This window comes from Rousettus aegyptiacus, unplaced genomic scaffold (genome assembly GCF_014176215.1).
Source record: "Rousettus aegyptiacus isolate mRouAeg1 unplaced genomic scaffold, mRouAeg1.p scaffold_m13_p_8, whole genome shotgun sequence".
Classification (NCBI taxonomy): Eukaryota; Metazoa; Chordata; class Mammalia; order Chiroptera; family Pteropodidae; genus Rousettus; species Rousettus aegyptiacus.
In genome coordinates this window covers 94,189,578-94,211,721 of record NW_023416311.1, presented here as the reverse complement: position 1 = coordinate 94,211,721, position 22,144 = coordinate 94,189,578, and the positions used below count along the sequence as shown (strand labels likewise).

Here is a 22,144-nt window from a genome sequence, read left to right as displayed (position 1 = left end):
CTTAATATTGGGAACAGAAAAGAGAGTACTTCAAAGTATGTACTTCAATTCACAGTAAAAATTTCAATGTATCATTACGTAGAACTTATTCATATACCCGTAATCTCACTTTACTGGTTTGTCCATAGTGAGCTTCGATATAATCACAACTCACAAGGTGCTACTGACTTAATTTTTCAAGTATCAATTACTTGAGTGCAGCTCTTCTTAAAGGGCTACCTAAAAGTTCTGCAAAACTTTCTGCTACCTTTGACCACATTCAAAACAAATGTGTACTTTAAAAATCTTATAAGCCTTATCAATCATTAATAATCAATCACTGAGAAAGGTCCAAATATCGGGGGGGGGGGGATTATTTTACGCTCAATTAAGGTAGCTCAAATAAATAAATGGCACTTAAGAGTTTATAAAACTATGAAATCTGACCCACATAATACACAGAAGAGGACATTTAAAAAAAAGAGGAACTAATGTCCAAGAGCTAAATGACTTACACCAAGTCACATAGTCAGTTTCAGAACTTAGACTAAATCAAGGTCATCTGACTCTTACATAATTCAGTACTTTTAAGACAATCTAACTTTGATAATTACCTAAGAAGTTCACCATAGATTGCTGCACTCACAAATCATTAGAGAGTAGACTATAAGAAAAATCAGGGTCATTATAATTCAAAATATTTTTAAACCACTTTTAAGGAACGCATAAAATCTTAGAAGTACCTGAGAGAGTTCTGGGTCAACTAACTCACAATAGAGAGAACAGAGATGAAAAGAGGTAAATCATTTGCCTGCATGAATGGTAAAGCCAGTACTAGAAGCCAATTCTACTCTTTCCTAATCCAAGACTATACCCACACTTTTGATGGTTCTTCAAAAACAATTAAAATAAAGGAGTTGCCTACTTTTCAAAACCCAGAGAGCTTTGTTTTAAAAATTCTCAATTAAATCTCTATGAATAAAATCCATACTTTAAAGATTACAAATGTAATATGTAGAATTGTTTGCAAACAAAACACTTCCTGCATTTAAATGAACTATAATATTAGTGGCTGGTTACAGAACCAACTGTCATTACAGATCAGTGGAAGATGATTTAAAAATAAGGGCCTACAAAGGGTCTCCTCTGGTTACAGAGGCAGTCAGAAGTTATGTTCTAGGAATTTCTGGAAAAGATATGAAGGTGGCCAGAAGTTATCACAACTTTTGTACAGCTTATTTCAACAGAGAGAAAACCATAAGCTGAAGACCAAAAATGAAATACACTTCTAAGAGAGAAGAGCATGATTATGAATTGTTTCCATGGTCTTCTCTTTGGGACTCAAAGGCATTCTGGCAGAGGAAGAAAAGGACATGGCTAGAACCTGCCTCTCAAAGTAATATAACAATGTTTAGATGGACTCAAAAACATTATCTTCATTTAAAAACACCCTGAATAATATATTTCAATAATATACAATGAAACTGTGTATATTTAACAAAACCCACCTGTCTGATAGTAGGTTTCAGCAACAGAAGGCTGAGGCTGGGCAGCGGCAGCTACGGCAGCAGCAGTCGCTGTTGGCTGTTGGTAGTACTGCTTACTATCATAAGCTACAGCAGGAGCTGTGGATCTTACATATGAGTACGAGTCCTAAGGAAAGGGGATGAAAGAAAATCTTGCTATGAGTGAAGAGGCAGGAATCCGCATCCACCCATCTTTACCATATAAATGTATAATAGAGAAAAACAAAAAACTAAGTATAGGGTGGCTCCATAGTGTAGTGGTTGGCACATGTGCTTTACATGTAGAAAGTCCTGGGTTCACAGCCCAGGTGGAGCTGCAGACCACACCTCGGGTGTGCCAGGCTCTGAGCGTGTGGGGGAAGACACCCCACCTTCAGAGATCCAGCTCTCAGGGGGAAAACAGCAGCATCCACGGTTTGGGGGTGAAAGGGGGGGATTAAAGAAGGGTTAAAAAAAATAAAATAAAAATAAAAAATTGTGACCATAAAAACAACAATAACAACAACAAAAAAAACCAACAAAAAACCACTAAATATATACCTGGACCGAGACATGAGTCAAATTCAATACAAAGGGGATTCATTTTGGACTTCATTAAATAAATTCCAAACAATTTCAAGCAGTGTGTTTAACTTTTACAATCAGAAAAATCAAAACATTATAAAATTTTTATTAATTTTATTAAAAAATTCATGGCAGTTTTTTAAAAGATGGATCCCATAGTAAAGGACACCTAGGTATTCTAAGCGTTGTTGATTGCTCCAGCTTTCTTTTTCATCATCCTTATTTCCTACTACCATTAAAAAATTAGTAGAACCTTCTAGATGGAAGAAAGGGAAATGGAGGTTCCAGGGAGAAGAAACACTATATATAAAAATCTCCAAGACAGTGAAGATCAAGGCAAGCTGGGTGAATTTTGACACTGCATAAAGTGAGGAGGGATGGCAAGGTAGGAGGGTGGAAAGATTAAAGTAGTAGGTAGGGCCCAGAAAATGATGGGCTTCTTTCACCTTATTAAAAAACAATGAAAATAATTACACGTCAAAAGGAATTCCGAGTTTAGTAACTTGCCACGTATTAAGAGCAAATACTAATATTGTTGATTCACATGCCAATTTCTTAACAAATGCCCATACTTTAGAAAGAATATAGAAAAACTAGGTAAAATCCAGAAGTATCAAAGTTTAAAAAACATACTAAAAGCAAACAAACAAAAAAGGTTAAAGAAATTAGGACCAAATTTAATTAAGCAGTAATTAAGCACCACAATAAATACAATACTATAAAGATAATTAGATCTTCATGTCCCCATAAGGATGAACAAAAAACAACTACATAAGTAAGAGCAAGATCAATTTCTGCTACATACTAAGAACACCCTGAGATGAAGAATGTATAGGCAACAGAATTTTCACCTTTGATAAGTTTCAGGAAGACACTATAATTTGTCTGTCCTATATAACTTAGGCTCATGGTTCTCAAAATAGGAGACACAGGTGTGTTCCAAGTGGACAAATGCTATAGTACAAACAAGAGGCATTTCCCCCTGTATCTTAATTTTTTCTCAAAAACCTGGGGTAAAATTAAAATGTTTAAACCAGTAATCAATGTAAGGTTTTTTTTTTTTTTTTAATTAAAGCAAACAATTATAAAATGAAGTGGAATGGACGGGGAGAGGTTATTAACATACAACTGACAGCAAGGAAACTTAATGATTGCACTATGCCCCTAAATTTCTTAGGAATACACATTCATTTTTCTCTATCATTACAGGTATATTTTGGAAGACCCAAGTTTGAGAAGCTCTGGCTTGGACATTATACACTGAGGACACTAAAGCCTGTGTGTATTAAGGCTATTGAAACTAATAGTTATCTTACCTGGTAGTTCTGTGTAGTAGCTGGGGGTGGTGGTGGTGGCGCTTCTTGTTGCCTTTGGGTATAACCATAATCCGTTGCTGTGTGTGCAGTGGGGTAGCCTCCATAAGCAGCAGCTGTTGCAGCAGCTGCAACAGCTACTGGAGCAGGTCTGGCAACTGCAACTGTGGCAGCCGCTGGTGCATAGGCAGCAGTAACTGTGTGAGCAGCTACTGGAGCCTGATGGACAGTGTAGCTAGCAACTGTAGTTGGATGAGAATAGGCTACACCCGAAGCTGGCTGCTGGCTATATTGTGGAGTAGAAGAATAAACATAATACAATTTAATTTTAAAATCTAGGAGTGTAATCAACTTAAAAAAAAAAAAAAAAGCACATTTCAAGCAATTTAATCACAGACTACAAAAGACCAAGTATTTTATTTGAACTTAATAAACCTCCTAATCATACCATAGTTTTCATATAATTTTCATTCCTTAATCTCAATACACGAAATAGTCACACATTATGTTTCAGATTATACATACCACAAAGAAAGGATGACAAACAGGGATAAGAAGCAGTATTAGGAAGAAAAAAAACAATCAAACTCAAAAGTCTTAAAAATATTTGTTGTACATGAAGTTCTTTATTATCCTCTACAGTTTAAAAAAATCTCTACACAGAGATGTTAAGAAAAAATACTGCAGTCTAACTCTAATAAAGGAAAACATTTAACACAGAAACTATTACCCAGTTGATTTAAGAAATACTTTTGATACTCTAGAGCAGTGGTTCTCAACTGGGGAAGATTTCACCCCCTCCCCACTCCCCCAGGGGACTTTTGGTGGTATCTGAAAATACTGATGGTCAGTCAAACTGCAGGGAAGGTGGTGGTGATGCGTGCTACTAGTATTTAGTGGGTAGACGCCAATGATGCTGTTACATATCTTACAATGCACAGGACACCTATCCACAACCAAGAATTATTCAAAGAATGTCAATAGTGCTGAGGTTGAGAAATTCTGCTCTAGGGTACAAAACTGACAATGAAATATCTATTAATAAATTTTCCAGATTACGGGCATTTCATTACACATATTTTCACTTAAAAATGTAGCACGTTACAAAAGGAGACCTAAGTCAGATGCTCTTCAATCATAACCATTTAAACCTCAGAGGCAAAAACATTTTCTAAAACCATAAATCAAATGAAATTTCCAGATAAAATTCTTAGATTTTTTTTTTTTAACTTTTAAATTGAGAGCCTATGTCACATAAAATCAAGGCCTAACAAAGTTAGCATATAAAAGCGTATTTGTTGTTCTAGGATTTCTGAGTAATACACTCATAATTAAATTGCTAAAGCTATATTATCAAGACAGAAATGCCTTCTAAAAAAAGGAGCACTCTAACAGTTACTTAGCTGACAGGTTTTAGCTGACTGTAAGTTTTAATATGAGTCAATAGATAAGAATAGCTAAGAAAAAAATACCTGATGTAAGCTCAAGATGCACTAGTAAACTATAATGTATGATTCATGAGTTATAGTACAGAGTATTCTTCACTGGTATGCACAATATCATAGAAATACTGCACAGAATTAAATTTTAGGGCCATCATGTTTTAACTGTATTATGGAAATCCCTGATTATTAGGAAGTACTAAAAGGGAATCATAAATATGAAGCTTACAAATATGGGTATTAGTTAATATAAAAAGTGGAAGACCTGGGGACATTCAGCCTAGAAAAGGTGACTACCAATGACAGCTGTGTTCTAATAGAAAAAACTACTCCACGCTGCTCCAGAGAAAAGAACTAGAACCAATGGATGGAAGGGTGGCAGATTTCAGCCCAAAATGAAAAAGAAAAAGAACAAACAAACAAAAAAACAAAATAGAACAGAGTCCAAAGAAAACCTTTTATTTCTATTTGGATGAGGTTTTCCATATTTTGAAATTAAAATTAGCTTTCATTTTTCTACATATATGCAATTATAAGACAGGAAAAATCAATATTTTAATAATGGAAAACTGGCCTAGGATTTTATATAGATAATTTCACATCCTTAAGAAAAAATGCCAAGTAACATTATACTTCTTCAAAATTCCTAGAACTGAGAAATACATCAGTTCTGTGAAACATGAATTAAACAAGTTAACTAGGCAAGCAATTTGACTTATCCTTAAAAATCCATGTGACTCAGGAAGGAATGAGCATATGCTCTGGTTTAGTCCTACTTTCCCAGTACAAATATTAATAGCACTCACTTTTACTCTAAGTATCTTAGTATGAACAATAAATTTTATAGTCACCCTTCTGAGGAACCATATGAAAAAGACATCAGTATACTCAGCAATTGACCATATATATCCCTAGGGCTGTCTAATCTAATTCTGTTCTTAAGAGTCAGGTCCTTACACATCATCTGGGCTGGAACTGTATCTTCCACCAAATGCATCAGAAGAATGATGATCCAGTTCCAATTCCCAGAGGGTCAAAGGCTAGTGCAGCTAATCGCTTATTGTTCAGAATAAGGAGTCTCTGGGTTATTTTAGACCCATCTGTGAAATTCTCTTTCAACTTCAAATATCCTCAGAAAAACTGACTTTTATGTGATGTAGATGACTAGACTGGACTATACCAATTCAATTAAATATCCAGTGGCTAAGCCTATGTAAACAAGTTAATTTTTTAAAATTCAGGTCAAATCAAGTTCAAATTGGTTGAAATTGAAGGATAGACAAGATAAAGATATGAAAACTATAAAAGAGAAGATAAATCTAAGAGGTCCAACATTGAACTAGAAAGAATTCTAAAGAAAAAAGTAGAAGAAATTAAGAAATAAAATTTCCCACTCTTAAAAGGAGGCACACATTTTCAAATTCAAAGGGCCAACACAGTGCAAAGCAGATTGAAAGAACCACACAGAGACATATTTACAGCATTTCACACCCCACACCACCTCAACAAGAAGATCCTTTGAAGAAAAACAGGACACCTACGCTTAACTAAATGAAAAATCAGACTCTTATTTATAATGCTAGCAGCTAGGAGACAACACAAAGTCTTCAATTCAAGGGCAAATGGCTATTAATGTAGAATTCTGTACCCAGCTAAACTATTAAGGCAGAATACAGATTTTTTTTTTGACATTCAAAGCCTGAAGGAGCTTATGTTCTACATACCTTTTCTTAGAATGCTACATGAAGATATATTTTGGCAAAAATAAATAATAAACCAAGAAAGAACTCATGGGATCCTGTAAACAGTAGATCCAAACCCAGGAGACATGAAAGGCCAGGTCAGCAGACATGCAGCAGGCCCAGAGGCAATGAGCTTAGATTGCAATAGAAGGAAGGAAAGAAGCCTCCAAGAGCAAGATGTTCAGGAAAAGAGGGTGGGACAACAGACAGATTGGGAGCTTGGAAAAAAATCTTAAAATATAATCAAAGCACCGAGATTAAAAAAATAGGCAATGAAAGACTTCAGGAAATATAAAACTGCAAGAAAGGCATGATCCTGGTAAAAGATATCACAGCTAAGCAACTGGTAGGTATGTGTCAAAAGGGAGAAAACCCTTTTAACTTGTGCCTAGAAGTTTTTTCTACCAAGTGGTACAGGGTCATAAAAATAAAACAAATTAGAAATTACAATCATAGGGCTGTATTTGGGCTCACAGTAAATACTGTTTATTGCCATAATAATGAAAATTCTTGCTTTAAAGTTTTAGAACCAACTTAAACTACAGAAGGTAAAACTATGACTACAGAACATAATGTTAATGTTACAAGTAAAACTGTAGCTAAGTTGGGGATGGAGTAGAGAAATAGGGAAAGTAAAGCACAAGAGTTTCAAGACTCTTTTCCTAAAATAATACAAAGATACTTTTACCTTTGATAGAACTAGAAATGGTACAGTAACAGAAAGTCATATCACTAAATCTGAGAGAAGAAATGAGAAGCACGATAGGGTATGGACTATATTCTAACTATAATTGTAGAAAATCAAAATAAAATGAATAAAGTTGACAAATTAACACATAGGAAAGAAGCATATTATTTAGTGATACAAAGGCTCAAAATAAAACCAGAATACATAAAATATAGGGTCATCAGGAAGTGAAATTGGGAGGTGGGGAGAAGGAAAATAAGAGAATGCTGTTTTCATTATAAGCCCTCTACATATGACTTTAAAAAAATTATATCATGTATTACTGTGGTGGGAAAAAAGTATAAAGGTATTGGAATAAAATTCTCAAACTGGCAACGTGAATGATTAACCAACCCACCCAAGTTAAATATTCCTTTCTAGTTATTCCAACTCAACTCTTAACTTCTACGTTTCTGGCCTCAATCCTAACCTCTATCCAACTCTGGGCCCATTTTTAGTGCTTTCAAATTCCATTATTATGACCCGGCTTTACATTATACTAAATTTATAGTCACTACTGAAATTAAAATAACTTATGTGTACAATAGCTTGTCCATATAAGTAGCATCTGGTAACAGGGAAAACATTTGTATACCTCCTTTAGTTTCTATACAATAGAGGTTCTCTAAGTGTAATCCAAAGACTTCTAAGGGTCCCTAAAGACCCTTTCAGAGAGTCTAGGAGAATCTCCCTTTTTCAATTACAGATTGCCTTCATACATTTTAATCCAAACAATTTATTACAATAGACTGAATGCAGAAGTAGGTTTGAGAATCCAACCAGTTTAACTAAGATATTATTTTTAATAAAGATATTTTTGGTTAACATGTAGGAGTTTTATTATTATTTTAAAATGATTTAATAAATATATTCTTGAAATTTTTATAGTAAATATCACTATAACCCACATAAACAAAAGTTCATTGGGGTTTTCAATAATTAGAGGTGTTACAGGGTCCTACAACAAGTTTGGGAACTATCATTTCATGATACAGAACATTCAGAGTAGTCACCTTTCATTTTCCTGCTCTTTAATTATTTTGCCTTTAAGCAAAATAATTACTTCTACCCTTTAACAGGGAAAGTTCTCAGGGAAAATGAGCAGTACATGAGTGACCAAAACCCCAAGACTGTTACCTGTAGGTGCGATACCTTTATCCAGGGCTCCAAATCTCCTCCCAGTTTATTCAGTGTGCTGCTGAACAAACACCATTTTGTGTGGTAGCAAGACGGAGATGGTGAATTATGAAAAAGCCCACTTCCCCCTTTAAGGGAGAACTTTAATGAAACTCCCATCTCAGCCCTGGCTCTGGGTAAAGGAGAGAAATCTTCCAGATGATTCTTAACCACAAGTCAGCCTTCCCCTAAGTTTGGGCTCTGGAATTCACATTATCTGACCAGGAAAACTTTAAGCCAAGAAATTAGTTTGATATATCTCTGGGATGACAGTGCTTCAAAGTGCCACAAAAATGCATATTCCTCTCTAAATGATACAATATTCCAAGAAACAGAAAATCTCAACCAAAAAAATCACAACAAACCCCATAAGGAAACAAGTTACTATAAGCAAGAGTATGCAGAATTGAAAAATTTTTGAAAAGACTACAAGTATTAGAGTTACTGGATACAAAATATAAAATAAGTACACTTAAAGAAGAGACTACCAAATCTAAGACCAAGGACCAAGAGATTTATCAAAACAACCACAGGAATATTCAAAAAGAACCAAACGGAACATCCAGAAATGAAAGAGTATACAAAAGTTATCATTAGAAACTCAGAGAGGCATTGCGTAACTGATTAGGCATGGCTGGCAAAAAATTAACGAACTACAAAGTGTCTATAAAAATTACCTAGAATGCACACAAAGACAAAAAGATGAAAAAAATTAAAGGCAAAAATATCTAGAGGGTAAAATAAGAAGTGGTAACCTATCTAATTATAGCTGCAAATGGAGAAAAAGAATGGGAGAGAGGAAACTTCTAAAAAGAATACCTTGAGATTTCCCAGAATTAATGAATGATAAAAATCCTCAGATTCAGGAGCCCCAACAAAACCCAAGGAGGAATAAAAAGAAATTCTCACCAAGATAATATTTAAGTAAAACCATAAACCCCAAAGACAAAGTGAAGCACTTATAAGGAGCCTGAGGGGAAAAAAAATGCCTGCAGAGACTTAAATGATGACTTCTCAAGAACGAGGAGGGCAAACAATAGACATTTTAGGATTTTAAAAAAAGTGTACTAATAGAGCCACATTAAAGGACATTCTCAAAGGTTTACTTCAGGAAGAATAAAAATGATCTCAGAATGAATGAATGTTAAGTAAAAAAGGGGGTATACGTGAAGGTAAATTTAAAGGTAAATATATATGATGATAATAATGTTCAACTATGGTTGTGGGGTTAAAAAAATCTAAAATATACAACAGTAGCACAAAAATAAGAAGGGAACTGATTGAAATTGAAGTATTTTAAGTCTTCTTATTGTTTAGGAGCATAAGGATAATAATTAACCTTAGGCTAAGTGAAACAGTCATGCTAAATTTCTAGAGGAACCACTACAGAATGGAAGCAAATGTTCAATTTCTGACGTAAAAGAAATGAGGTGAAAACAATTCCCATTAAAAAAATGTAGACAGCTTCTGTCACTTACATTATTAGATGAGCTTTTTCTCCTCTAAAAAACATATTGTATGTCTCTGTGTACTTGTTTCACTTTGGGGTAATTAACACGAGGTAAATGGTAGATCAAACAGGTTTTCCTTTTTCATGGCACACCATACACAAGGTGACCCCTCCATTAGTCCAAACTAATGCTCAATATTGTTGGACCTTTCTAAGTCAAATTATGGTATTTTATCTACCTACAAAATTATTGACAGATTCAATATCTTTAAATTTAATATTTTATAATATTGAAAAAGATGAAAAATTAGGCTTCCTAATAGAATCACCCCAAAGACAAATCACCTGTAACTATTCCTTATACTTGCTATTGTAATGTCATGCTCCCATTACCTTTATAAAGCTATTAAAATAACTGTATCATTATAGAATTTTAGAAGAAATTTAATTCAGGCTCCATTTCCTCTTAAAAACTAAAACCACCAATCCTACAACTTCTACCAACTTATTAGACTGGTAGACTATATAGGAGAGGGGTGATTAAATGTAATATAAAAACTGTTAGTATAGACATATCTCATTTTACTGTGTTGTTTTATTGTGCGCCATAGGTTTTTTTTTTTTTTTTTTTTAAACACATTGAAGGCAACATCCTCCACCAGCTAGCCATTACCATTTACCATTTACCATCTGGGTCTATTGTACCTTTTACATTTTTGAAATCATCTGATGAATAATTTATTTAAGAATGAGGAAAAAGTATCAGAAAATTTTTAAAAACATAATAAATCCAGATTTTTATTCCATATTGTCTTGATTTTAAAGGGATATACACAAAACAGACCATGTTCTCTGAACATAATTGTTCATCAAGTTTCACACATGAACCTGGAACATGTCCATCTCATAAATGCTGACTCCATATTCCAAATATATCTCTCAGTTCTAACTCATCGTTACTTCCGGTTCTTCTTCTTGCAATTGAATTGTCAAAATGCAAATGCTTAGAAAATTTTTTGAAACATCTGATGATTAATATTTTAGTAAAGAGACATAGTCATCTTTGCTTCATAACTGCAAAACATTTTCAGTTTTAGGTTTAGAATGATTACTCTAATGAATCTTTATTTTTATGTCATCTATTTCCTTCCAATAACCTTTGTATACATACCTGCCTTCAGCATTTGTCCACTAATGAATCATATTAAGTAAATTCTGATGTACAAACATCACAAAAGATGAAAGAATTCTGCCAAATACTTTTAGCAATATAGAATGCCTGAACTGTCACAGAATATTACATAATGACGTCCTTCCTACTGACTGACTAGATGAGAATACCATATTTCCCTTTTTATACTTAGAAATATATTGTACACTCACTAAGTTTAAAAAAATTAACCTTGTATATAAGGACACTGTATATAAAGACTGTTAGTCTGAGATTTTGCTTAAATAATCAATTTCAACATTATCATTAGTCTACAGTGGTGCTGTCTTTTACATTCATCTCATTTATCTAATTATCAAACCATATTGCTTTGTTGACTTTGTTATCTATGCAAGCATGGACAGAAAATGATCAATTCTGAATCCTCGACTGTGTTGAAAGTGAAACTAAAATAAAAGGTAGTCTCTCTATTTTCTTTCATATCTCCATGAAAGACAAAGCAGTACTCCGGGAAATGCAATATCTTTTAATTATTTCACTATTGCAACACCCTTCTAGGTGACTGTAACGTCCTTCCATTTTCCCATTGTATTAGTCTTTTTTTTTTTTAGCATACTTGGAAATAAGTGACAAGTAGAGGAAATAATTCCTAGGATGATGAAATAGCAAAATGTTTCAACATATAGAAAAATAAGATCACTAAGATCCTATACGGTAAATCTTAGACCTTTTTAAAGAAACTAGTTAACCCATAGGATAATCACAATATTCAATTTTTTAAAATGTGCAAATTGTTTTCATCGGAAGACCTTTAAGAAATAAAAAGTTATGAAATGTCAATCCTTGTAACTATTTATAAATAGAACTGCTTAAAAAAGAAACTCAAACTACTGAGCACAATAAAAGTGGACGAACACCATAAGTTAATTAAATCAAGTGCCATAACTTTCTACAGTCAACAAAAACATACTTTCATCATTTCTCTAATGTGTTAACATTTCTTCAGAGAAAGGTATGAATAGTCAGTCACATTAAGTGAGATAAAAAAGAACTAAAAATAGTCTTTTTGACACTTCAGGTCAGTTTTTACTATCAAGTTTTTACAAACCTACTTGTATTTTCAGAAGTTTTTGGATTTCATAAATGTGAGTAAGGAATTATGAACATATAGAATAAGATCCTAAAGTCCTATAAATATAAAACTAGGATAACCAGATATTCTGAAGTAATGGATAGTCAATGAAGGATTTTAAGCAGACAGTATTGTGATTAAATTTACATTTTATAATGACCACTCTGCTTACATGGTTTGAGATGGGTAGGACTTGGGGAGTAAGAGAAGCTAAAAATCATCTTCATAAATCATAGCACTCTTGCCCTCAGATGGTTTTTGTTTAAAAGATTTTTATTGTTTTTCCTATAAAAATGTGTCAAATTTACTCAAATCTCTTTTCAAGGATATTTTTGCCCATTTAATGCTGACTACCATACCAATATGATGTATTTTATACAATATATACGGTAGTGCCCCTTATCCTATTTTGCTTCTTGTGACTTCAGTTATCTGCAGTCAACTGCAGTCCAAAAACATTAGATAAAAAATTCCAGAAACAAGCAATTCATGTTTTAAATTGTGTGCTGTTCTGAGTAGGGTGATGAAATCTCATGCAGTCAGCTCAGTCCCACCCAAATCCCTTTGTCCAGCATATCCAGGTTGTATAAACTACCCACCCATTCGTCACTTAGTAGCTGTCTCAGTTATAAGATTGATTGCTGTGGTATCACAGTGCTTGTGTTCAAGTGACCTTTATTTTACTTAATAAGGGCCCCAAAGTGCAAGAGTAGTGATGCTGGTAATTCGGATATGCCAAAGAGAAGCCCTAAACTGCCTCCTTTAAGTGAAAAGGTAAAAGTTCTGGACTTAAGGGAAAAAAACAAAACAAAACTGTATGCTGAGGTTGCTAAGATCTTGCATAAGAACAAATCTTCTATCTGTGAAATTGTGAAGGAAAATGATATCCATGCCAGTTTTGCTGTCACACCTCAAACTGCAAAAGGTATAGCCACAGTGCATGGTAAATGTTTACTTAAGATGGAAAAAGGCATTAAATTTGTGGGTGAAAGACATGAACAGAAAACGTGTTCTAACTGACAGAAAGGTATTTCGCCAGATAGCACTGAGCCTGTAGTAGCAGTCCCCTCATCTGGCGAGAATATGTTCCAAGACCCCCGGTAGATGCCTGAAACCATCGATAGTACCAAACCCCATATATACCGTTTGATCCTCTACACACATATAATTAAATTTAATTTATAAATTACTCACAGTAATATATTAACAATAACAAAACGATTATAAAAAAAAAGGTTACTTGAACACAAGCACTATACTAAGTGACTAACAGGCAGATAGTGTATAGTTTGGATATGCTGGACAAAGGGATGATTCCCGCCCCAGGCAGGATGGAGCAGGATGGTGTCAGATTTCATCACATTACTTAGAACGATGTGCAACGTAAAACTTATTATTTCTGGAATTTTCTATTTAGTATTTTCAGACTGTGGTTGACCACAGAAAGCAAAATTGTGAATACAGGGGGACTAATGTATACAGACTTCAAAAGGCTAAGTATGTATAGGAAAAAACTAGAATAAAGTTTGGTACTATCCATGATTTCAGGTATCCACTGGAGGTCTTAGAACATATTCCCTGCAAGTAAGAGAGGACTACGGTATATCTTTTGCCGGAAATAAAAAAATGAATTAAAAAATCTTCAAACACAGTGAGTATTTCCCATCCCAATACTTTAAAGCTCATTTGACCTCTTGGACCCTCCAGAATTAATTTAAATATTAAATTAAACTTAAAAATTTATTTTATGGAAGCCAAGTGTCTTACAATAGATGACTGGATAAAGATGTGGTACATATATACAATGGATTACTCAGCCATAAGAAGAAATGACATAGTGCCATTTGTGACAACATAGGTGGATCTTGAAATAATCATGCTAAGTGAAATAAGTTGGTCAGACAGAAAAAGTTAAAAACCATGTGGTATCACTCATATGTGGGATATACATCTAAAAGCAACAAACAGGACAGTCTCACGGATATAGACAGTGAACTAGTGGTTATCGGAGAGAAGGGAGGGGGGAACAGGGGTACAAGGGGTCAAATATGTGGCGACAGAAACATAATTTTAGGTGGTGAACACACATGCAACATATATGACATGTTAACTCAACATTTGAAACTTATTAGATTTTGTTGATTGTCACCTCAATAATTTTTAATAAAAAATAAAATTTTAAGCAAATTTTATGCCAGTCTTTCTGTAGCTCCAAATGATACGACTATAATTTTCCTGTAATGGCTACCCATTAAAATTATATTAATAATTTGAATCCTTAATCCAATCTTTCTAAAGCCCTAACATGGCTGAGTACCTCTCCTTTTGTTTTTTGACACTACATTCTCACGGCTCTACCCCAATTCAGTATTTCTTTCTCTGGTCCTACCTTTAAACACAGATGTTACCCAAGTTCATAACCAAGGCTCTACTTTTTTTTCTATTTTTCTTTCATCCATTCGAAAAATGTTTACTAATATTTGATGTATGTCAGGCACTGTACTTTATCTGGTTTCAACCATACAGCTACAGTGGGGGATCACCACCACATGGATAATATCCAGATTTACACAACCAACACATATCCCTTTACTGAGCTCCATTTCTAACTGTCTACTGAATATAATACTAACACTGATGGGGTTTGTAATATATGCCAGGGACTGTTCTGAGCATATTCAAATATTACCTCATTGGATTCTCAAAACAATGCAATGCAGACTGTAGAGGCTTTCCAAGATGCTGATAATGCTGGTTTTTTTTTGTTTTTTTTTTATCTGGATGCTGGTTATATACTTGTGTTCAGTATGACATTTCATAAAGCTATATTGTTATAATAGGTGCAATTCTTTTTATATATAGTACGCTTCAAAAAAAAAAAAACTGAGATTCAGCTGACGTAAGCCGACTTCAAAACCCACCTCTCAATCACATCAACCAACTCTTATATTCCTATCTGGGCTCAACACACTTCTTTTGCCTAAAATTATCTTCCCTCAATTTTCAGAATGAAAGACCATGAAGTCTACCTCGAATTCCTAGTCAGAATCCTCCAATTCCTCATTTTATTATTTCATTAAAACTCAGTTATGACCATTATCATAGCATAGCTATTTGCCAGTTTATATGTCCCCACCCTCATCCCCCAGAACTGTAAACTCGAGAGCAGATATTCATTAAATACCATGAGTTACTCCCTATTTTAAAATATGTTATACAAGGCTAATATTAAAACAAAAACCCAATGTTCTTTATTTCATTAATTTGTGCTCTGTGAGTATGAATTAAGAGCTAGCATTGCACGAAGCTTTCACAAAACATTAATAAATCCCATATTCAGAACAATGGCCCTAATTCTGACAGAGTGGTGCCAAGGGCAATTTATGGACAAGCACAGTAAGTATACTCTCATCAACTTTAATCACGTCTCTAAGCAATTCTAACATATACTGTCGATTACTAAATTTATAAGCCCAAGGACTGTCTTCTGATTAACCTAATGGTGTATTTCTGAAAAATTGGCTGATTTGCTTTTTTTTTGACAAGTTATCTCTATTTAAATAGATACACATTCCAATTCAACTGCCCATAACCATAGGTCTATCTCTGGGATCTCTATTTTAATCCAGTGATTTGTCTATCCTTGTACCAATACCACATTTTCCTGTTTAATAACATTTGGGTATCTGATAATACAAGACCTTCCTTATCATACCTTACAGATGGTCATGGCCACTTTTGGACAAATACTCTCTTTAATATCAACAGAAGAATCCCTTTATCAAGTTACTCCAAAATTCCTGTTGAGATTTTTCTAGAAATACATTAACTATATGTATACTTAGGGGACATTTGATGGCACTGGTTTTTTTCACTCCATGAACACAGCTCATATTTATTTATTTATGTCTTCTTATATGGCCTTTATATCCAAAGTATTTTTTCTTAAAGCATTTTGCATATCTCATTAGTTTTATTCCTACTTCCATAATTGGTTATATATAAACAAGACTTATTGACACTAAATCTGAGGTCTAACAACACTCAAGTACCTACTTTTAGAACATATTACTTTGAGATTATAAAGCTCTATATTAAGTGTATGATAAACATCAACTAAGGAATTCTTTAAAAACTGTTATAGTATTATCCAAATCTCTACAGAAAACTAACAGTGGTAAATGCCTATTGAAAATAAGACATCAGGCTATGAAGTTTTGTATATAATCTTCACACCTCAAGGCAAGTTAAGTGAGGAAAGTGAGTTTCAGAAAGGTTAAGTAACTTGGCCAAGTGAGTGAAGGGACAGAGCTCGGATTCAAATCCCAAGTACAAATTCATGCTATTTTCATAATAGTATTTTATAAGACAGTTTACAAAAGTACAATCAAGCATACATACACCTTAAACATTCTCTACAGGGTTATTCTGACTCACCCTACTCTTAAAGCTATTGGCAACAAATACAGGAAATATCATCAATGTAACAGCAGCAATCCTTCTGGAAAGAAAATTTTAATTATTTCGAACTCATTCATGAAATAAGAATCCTAAGTTTTCTGATTCAACAATGGAAGAGCTAATATAATTAGCAGTTGTGGTAACTTTTTTCTTTTCTTTTTTTTGTAGAGCCAGTATATTTCCATGACCACTATTGGTTTCAAAAACCCGTTCACCTGGTTTTTTCACCTCAGTGAGTATTCTTTTTCTACCTTACTTACTACTGTTACTTTTATTCTTTCCTTCAAGACATAGATTAACACTATGTTCAAATAAAAAGTAAAAAAGAAAGGGAAGGGAAAATGTGGAAAATTCACCAGCTAATCAGCCTACCCAAGTTATCTTAGTGATACGAAGTGATCCTTATCCTTCAGGAACAGACTGTCCTAAAGACATCTCAAGAATCATTAGCAGATAATTTAAACAAATGTCCAGAAAACAGTCAAAATCCACTTAAACATTTATCGGTTAACAACATTTGCTAAGACTCTAAGAATATGGAAATAAAGTAATTACTTTGTACCTTTATACATTCTCTGAAGTCTTTAAATTCAATAAACACTGGATATAAAAATGTAAAAAAGTTGCCAAATGATTATTTAAAAAAGTTAACTATACTGAAGATAGAATAACTTCAGATATCAGTGATACTAAGAGTTATATGTAGAACCAAAAAATCTGTTTAATCACAAGATAAAGATTTAGATTACCCAGGTAACACACAAGTATCTTGACTAGATAGATGAAAAAGAACTGGTATGTCCAAGGCTTTTCTAATGAATAATGAAAACAGGCTGTTTAAAACTCTCAAAGAAATGGTTATGCCCTATTAACAGTGGAATGTAATGGGATTACTTCGCTTTATATTGCATGTACATATATTTGTATATGCCCCAAATCCCCTTCAAAAACTCACTCAAGAACTCCTATGACAACTTCTCTATCACTGCCAATGAGTGATTTCGATTCCATGGAACTATTAATTAGAAAGTTTTTATTTTGAAAATTCCTTCCTTTCATTCTTTGCTACCCTAAGTCCTCATAACTGTTCAAAATATTTTCCAAAATTTATTATAAAATTAGATTTGTCTGTCTAAAAGTTTATCTTCTCAGATAAAAGGTACCCTTGAAGTTCCAACCAAGTTCTCTTTCTGCCATAAAGCCATTACTATTTTTTCGCCATGCTTGGGATTTGTTTTGTCCTGTGCACCCCAAATTAACATTCTATCAGAAACAGATCTATATCAATACATACAAATACTTAAAAAAATTTTTTTTGATTTCTTCATTTCTAAGGGTGGGGAACAGCAAATGAAAGGTCAGAAAATGAAAAGATTACATTTGCAAGAGAGGCAAATGGCATAAGTTTATTTACGTGTCTTAAAAAAATACAAAAAGCAGGGAGAAAAATTCTCAGCAGCTGATGGAACATGCAACATAAGGACTGAATAATGTGCTTACCACAAAAAATGTTTAATATGCATTACGTAAATTTATCTAGAAGTTATTAGAACTTATGAATCTCAAATATTAATGAGCAATAAAGTCTAAGCTTAAAATAAATTTAATCAAGTATCTTCCATTGTCATAACCAAGAAAACTAAACCCGAATTAAATCTAGACGTAATAACTAGGTTACTTTCAATCATCTGTACTCAATGACAAGTTAAGCAACTATTTACAGCATGCACATATACTTATTTTTTCAAATTAAAAAGTATATATTTTTTTTTGCCAAGCACTGATCTTCCATGTCTAGAAACTACATTGTAAGAATTTCTAGACAAAGAAAAATGAGCACCATCTTTGCATTTTTTGCATATGCTTTTATTATTAATGCTATTGGTTCATTTTCCTTGGATCAAATTCTTAGCTTTGTTGGACATGATTTCTTCCCATAAAGAGCAAACAAATTCCATGTACCGTATTTATATATATGGGCAGAGCATCTTATATTAGTTTTGCTGGTACATGCACATATAATAGTCAAGACTAGTCTTTTCTCACTAGATGTGGATACATAAAACAATAACTGGACCGTTGTCAGTACATTCTTTACGTTTCCCATATTGGGACAAAAATACATAACAACTATTTTATCAAAAAATTATCTTTAAATGGGCACTTTCTCCCCTCATTTTTATCTGGAGAGTCACATTAGAAAATATTTCAAAACTGCCACAAAGAACCCACTATATTTTCAGTAAATAAACAGTTAATAATCCAAAAAGCTATGCCGCTGCCCATAGTAACAGAAAAACACTGGGTAAAACAAGTAAAAATTTTAATGGTTAAATACAGCCTGTCTAGAACACAAAGTACTTGGTAGCACTGGATTTACCGCACAGATGCTGATTAGCTATCTCTTGTTTCCCAAGGGGGGGTGCTTAATTTTTTTCTCTCCCCTAAAATTATTAGCCCTAAAAGGTTCTGACAAAGTAGCTGAGACTCTTAGGTATTTAATCAAGACAACCAGTAAGCAAAGAATTTGTTAATGTTTGAAAAGTCCTAAGATTTTGTCCCCATTATTTGTCATCTCAGACCTTCTGGAATATAAGCCTCAGGATAAAAGAAACGTAAAAAAATTCTACATGCATTCAAGGAATTCAATCATTAGTAAAATACCAATTTCATCAATAAAACGCACATTTATACATTTTAACATCTCTTAAAAATCAATCGGGTCTAAAGCACTGTCTTATTTTATTTTTTAATTTTTAAGGCGAGGCAACCCTTGGTTGACCTCATAGATTGCAAGGGCCTTGTCAGTTTACAATACCCCCCCCCCTTTTTTTAACTTTTTTATGCCTACAGCACCTGGTCTTCCTAGGTGGTCTCCCATCCAAGTACTAACCAGGCCAACCCTGCCTAGCTTCTGAGATCAGACAGGACAGGGCTTGTTTAGGATGGCATGGAGTAGACGCATTGTGTCTTATTTTATCTCGTAGCAATTTTTTTAGTGATATCCCTTACAATAAAAGGCATCTTAGAATTCCATGAAATATGGCAAATTTCTCAGTTTTACAAATTTTGACCCAAAAAGATAACCGAGTATTTCAATTAACAATGAGGAAAATGAAATCACAAATAAGTGATGTTCCCACCGTGATACAATGAAGAACAAATGAGACTAGAATCCAGGTCTTCTGGTTCCCAATGATACCCTTTCCATAACAAAACCCGATGCCTTAAGTGAATGAGATGAAAAATTACTTGGGTTTAACCACTAGCTAACGTACACAGGTATGTAATGTAATTCTCTCTATGACAAGCTTATCACTTTAGCACTGAATGCTTATAGCTTGAATCTGAAGAGACTGACTCACAAGTAACAATGGCAACAACAACAAAAAATCTAGTGTTTTTCTTCCTTTTGATAATGAACTCCAGACACTCAGAAATTAGAGCTTCCGTTAAGGTAGGGATTTCATAAGGTGCATTACCGTAACTCAGTACACTCTCACTTGCATTTTCTTTTCCCCAGGGGAAGGACCCGCTAAGGGAGTTACTGGCCCATCTAATATTTAAACTCGACAGCTAAACAGGCTGTGGACTCATTTATCGGCACTAGAAACTTCGCACATCTTTTCGTCTACCAACTACACAATTCACAGGTGGTTGGTATGTTTACATCTCTCCGTGGAGGGAAAACTAAAGGAACCCAATGGCTGTAGTGACACCCGCAGTTTGTTTGCAGGGCTCGGGTAGCAGGCCAAGGGAAGCCACGAAACGGAGTAAAAGTACCCGAGAAAACGACACGTTATCTGGGCTCCGGGGGCCGCAGCACCGAGCGAAGACTGGTGCACGGGAGGGGTCCGGAAGAGGCCGGCGGGCCGTGCGACTCGGCACTCCTTTCGCCCACCCTTCTCAATGTCCAAGTGGGAGGGAGATCGGAGGTGGGGGCAGAGCGGGCGGGGGCGGCGGCTGGGGGCGATCGGGGCCTCAGCCTCCGTTCCCTCCCTCAGCCTGCCCGGCGGGGGAGGCGGCTGGGCTCCCAGGCCGCGGGAGGCCATTTTAGCTGCGGGGCCGCCGAAACCCCGGCGGCCTTCCACGTCCCCAAACCTTCGCCGTCTCTCGTCCCGCCCCCAGTGGGGGTCGCTCCCCGCCGCGAGCCGGGCGGGGCGGGAGAGGCCGCGGGGCCGGCCGCGAATCGGGCCTCGGGGCCGCCAGGCAGGGGCCGGGGTGGGGGCGTCGTGTCGGCGGGATCCGGGCGGAGGAGCGAGCAGGGGGAGAGAGGGGAGCGGGCGGGGAGCCGTTACCTATACTGGGCCGCAGCCGCCGCCGCCGCCGCCCCGCTGTGGGTGAATCCAAAGTAGTTGCCGGTCGCCATTTTGGCATCTTCCCCCAGCCGGCTGGGCACTGCGGCGGGCACGGAGAGTCGGGTCCCATGGCGGGAGGAGGGACGCGGAGGGGCAGAGACACCGAGGGAGGGAAAGGGAGAGAAAGAGGCGCTGTGAGAAGCCGCCCTCCCCGGCCGGGGCCGCGGCGTCTCCCCCTCCCGCCTCGCACTCCCTCACTCACTCGCACGCCCGGGTGGCGGCCGCCGCCTCCTCCCCGGAGCCAGCCCCAACCCCCGCACCTCCCCGCTGCCCCGGGCCGGGGAAGAAGCCGGGCAGGGACCTCGATGGGGGCACATTATACTCACCATAGGTGAAAGAAACTACAGGGCATATGGGAATCATGGGCTCGGGCTGCTGCTGCTGAACTCTGAACTCTCACCCGCTGCCTCCCTCCTCTGCCCCGCTCCTCCTCAGCGGAGAACAGACCGCCGCCTCCCGCCGCACTGCGCAGGCGCCCCCCGCGCTCGGCACCCTGGGAGCTGTAGTCCGCGCCGCCTTCCCGGCTACTTCGTGCGCGTGCCGGGGCCTCCGCGGCGGGGACTTGGTTGCGCCCGCGGAGGAAGGCAGGCCTCGCCTGCTCCGAAGTAGTAGTAACCGCGAGCGCAAGGCTGGCTGGCGATAGAGCGCCTCGCCCAGCAGAGAGTGACCCCAGAGTGACGTCTGTTAGCCTTTTCTTCTTACTTTGCGTTCCTCTTTCACTTGTGCGTGTGCATTTGTTCTCTACTTTTCAGTCCTCTCTTATGCACTTTTCATTAAATTAGAGCCGGACTAATTTGGATTCTTCCTTATTTCTCATATTGGCGATTCTTGTCCCTAACCTCTAAACAGGGGAGGGAAAGTCGGAGAGGAGAAAGAAGAAGAATGGCAAGTGTGCTATTATTATGTTGGATTGGAAGCACGCCCCCGAATACCGCTCCCGAACACACCTCTTTCTGTCCCCTCTCTCCTACCTGCATTCAATTCAGTCCTCGAAGTCATTCAACGTATCTTGAGCCCCGACAAAGTGTCAGGCTAGGTACTGGAGATAGAGAAGTGAGCCAAACAAAATCCATGCTCACATAAAATTTAGCTTCTGGGAAAGG

The 22,144-nt window shown here is 36.3% G+C and overlaps 1 protein-coding gene across 2 annotated transcripts in view; it reads right to left on the bottom strand.

Moving 5' to 3' along the window:
- The window catches only part of ZFR (zinc finger RNA binding protein), a 67,768-nt gene extending 46,257 nt beyond the window's left edge, over window positions 1–21,511 (bottom strand). For both annotated transcript variants that reach the window (XR_004952366.1, XM_016138278.2), the window contains exons 1-4: window positions 21,368–21,511; window positions 20,982–21,081; window positions 3,386–3,668; window positions 1,488–1,632 (exon numbers count right to left, since the gene is read on the bottom strand). Coding sequence is in view for 1 of the 2 variants with exons in the window: in XM_016138278.2 (XP_015993764.1) it covers window positions 1,488–1,632; window positions 3,386–3,668; window positions 20,982–21,081; window positions 21,368–21,404 (565 nt within the window). In the remaining variant the exon portion in view is untranslated. The remainder of the gene's footprint in view (window positions 1–1,487; window positions 1,633–3,385; window positions 3,669–20,981; window positions 21,082–21,367) is intronic.
- Window positions 21,512–22,144: the final 633 nt, after the last annotated feature.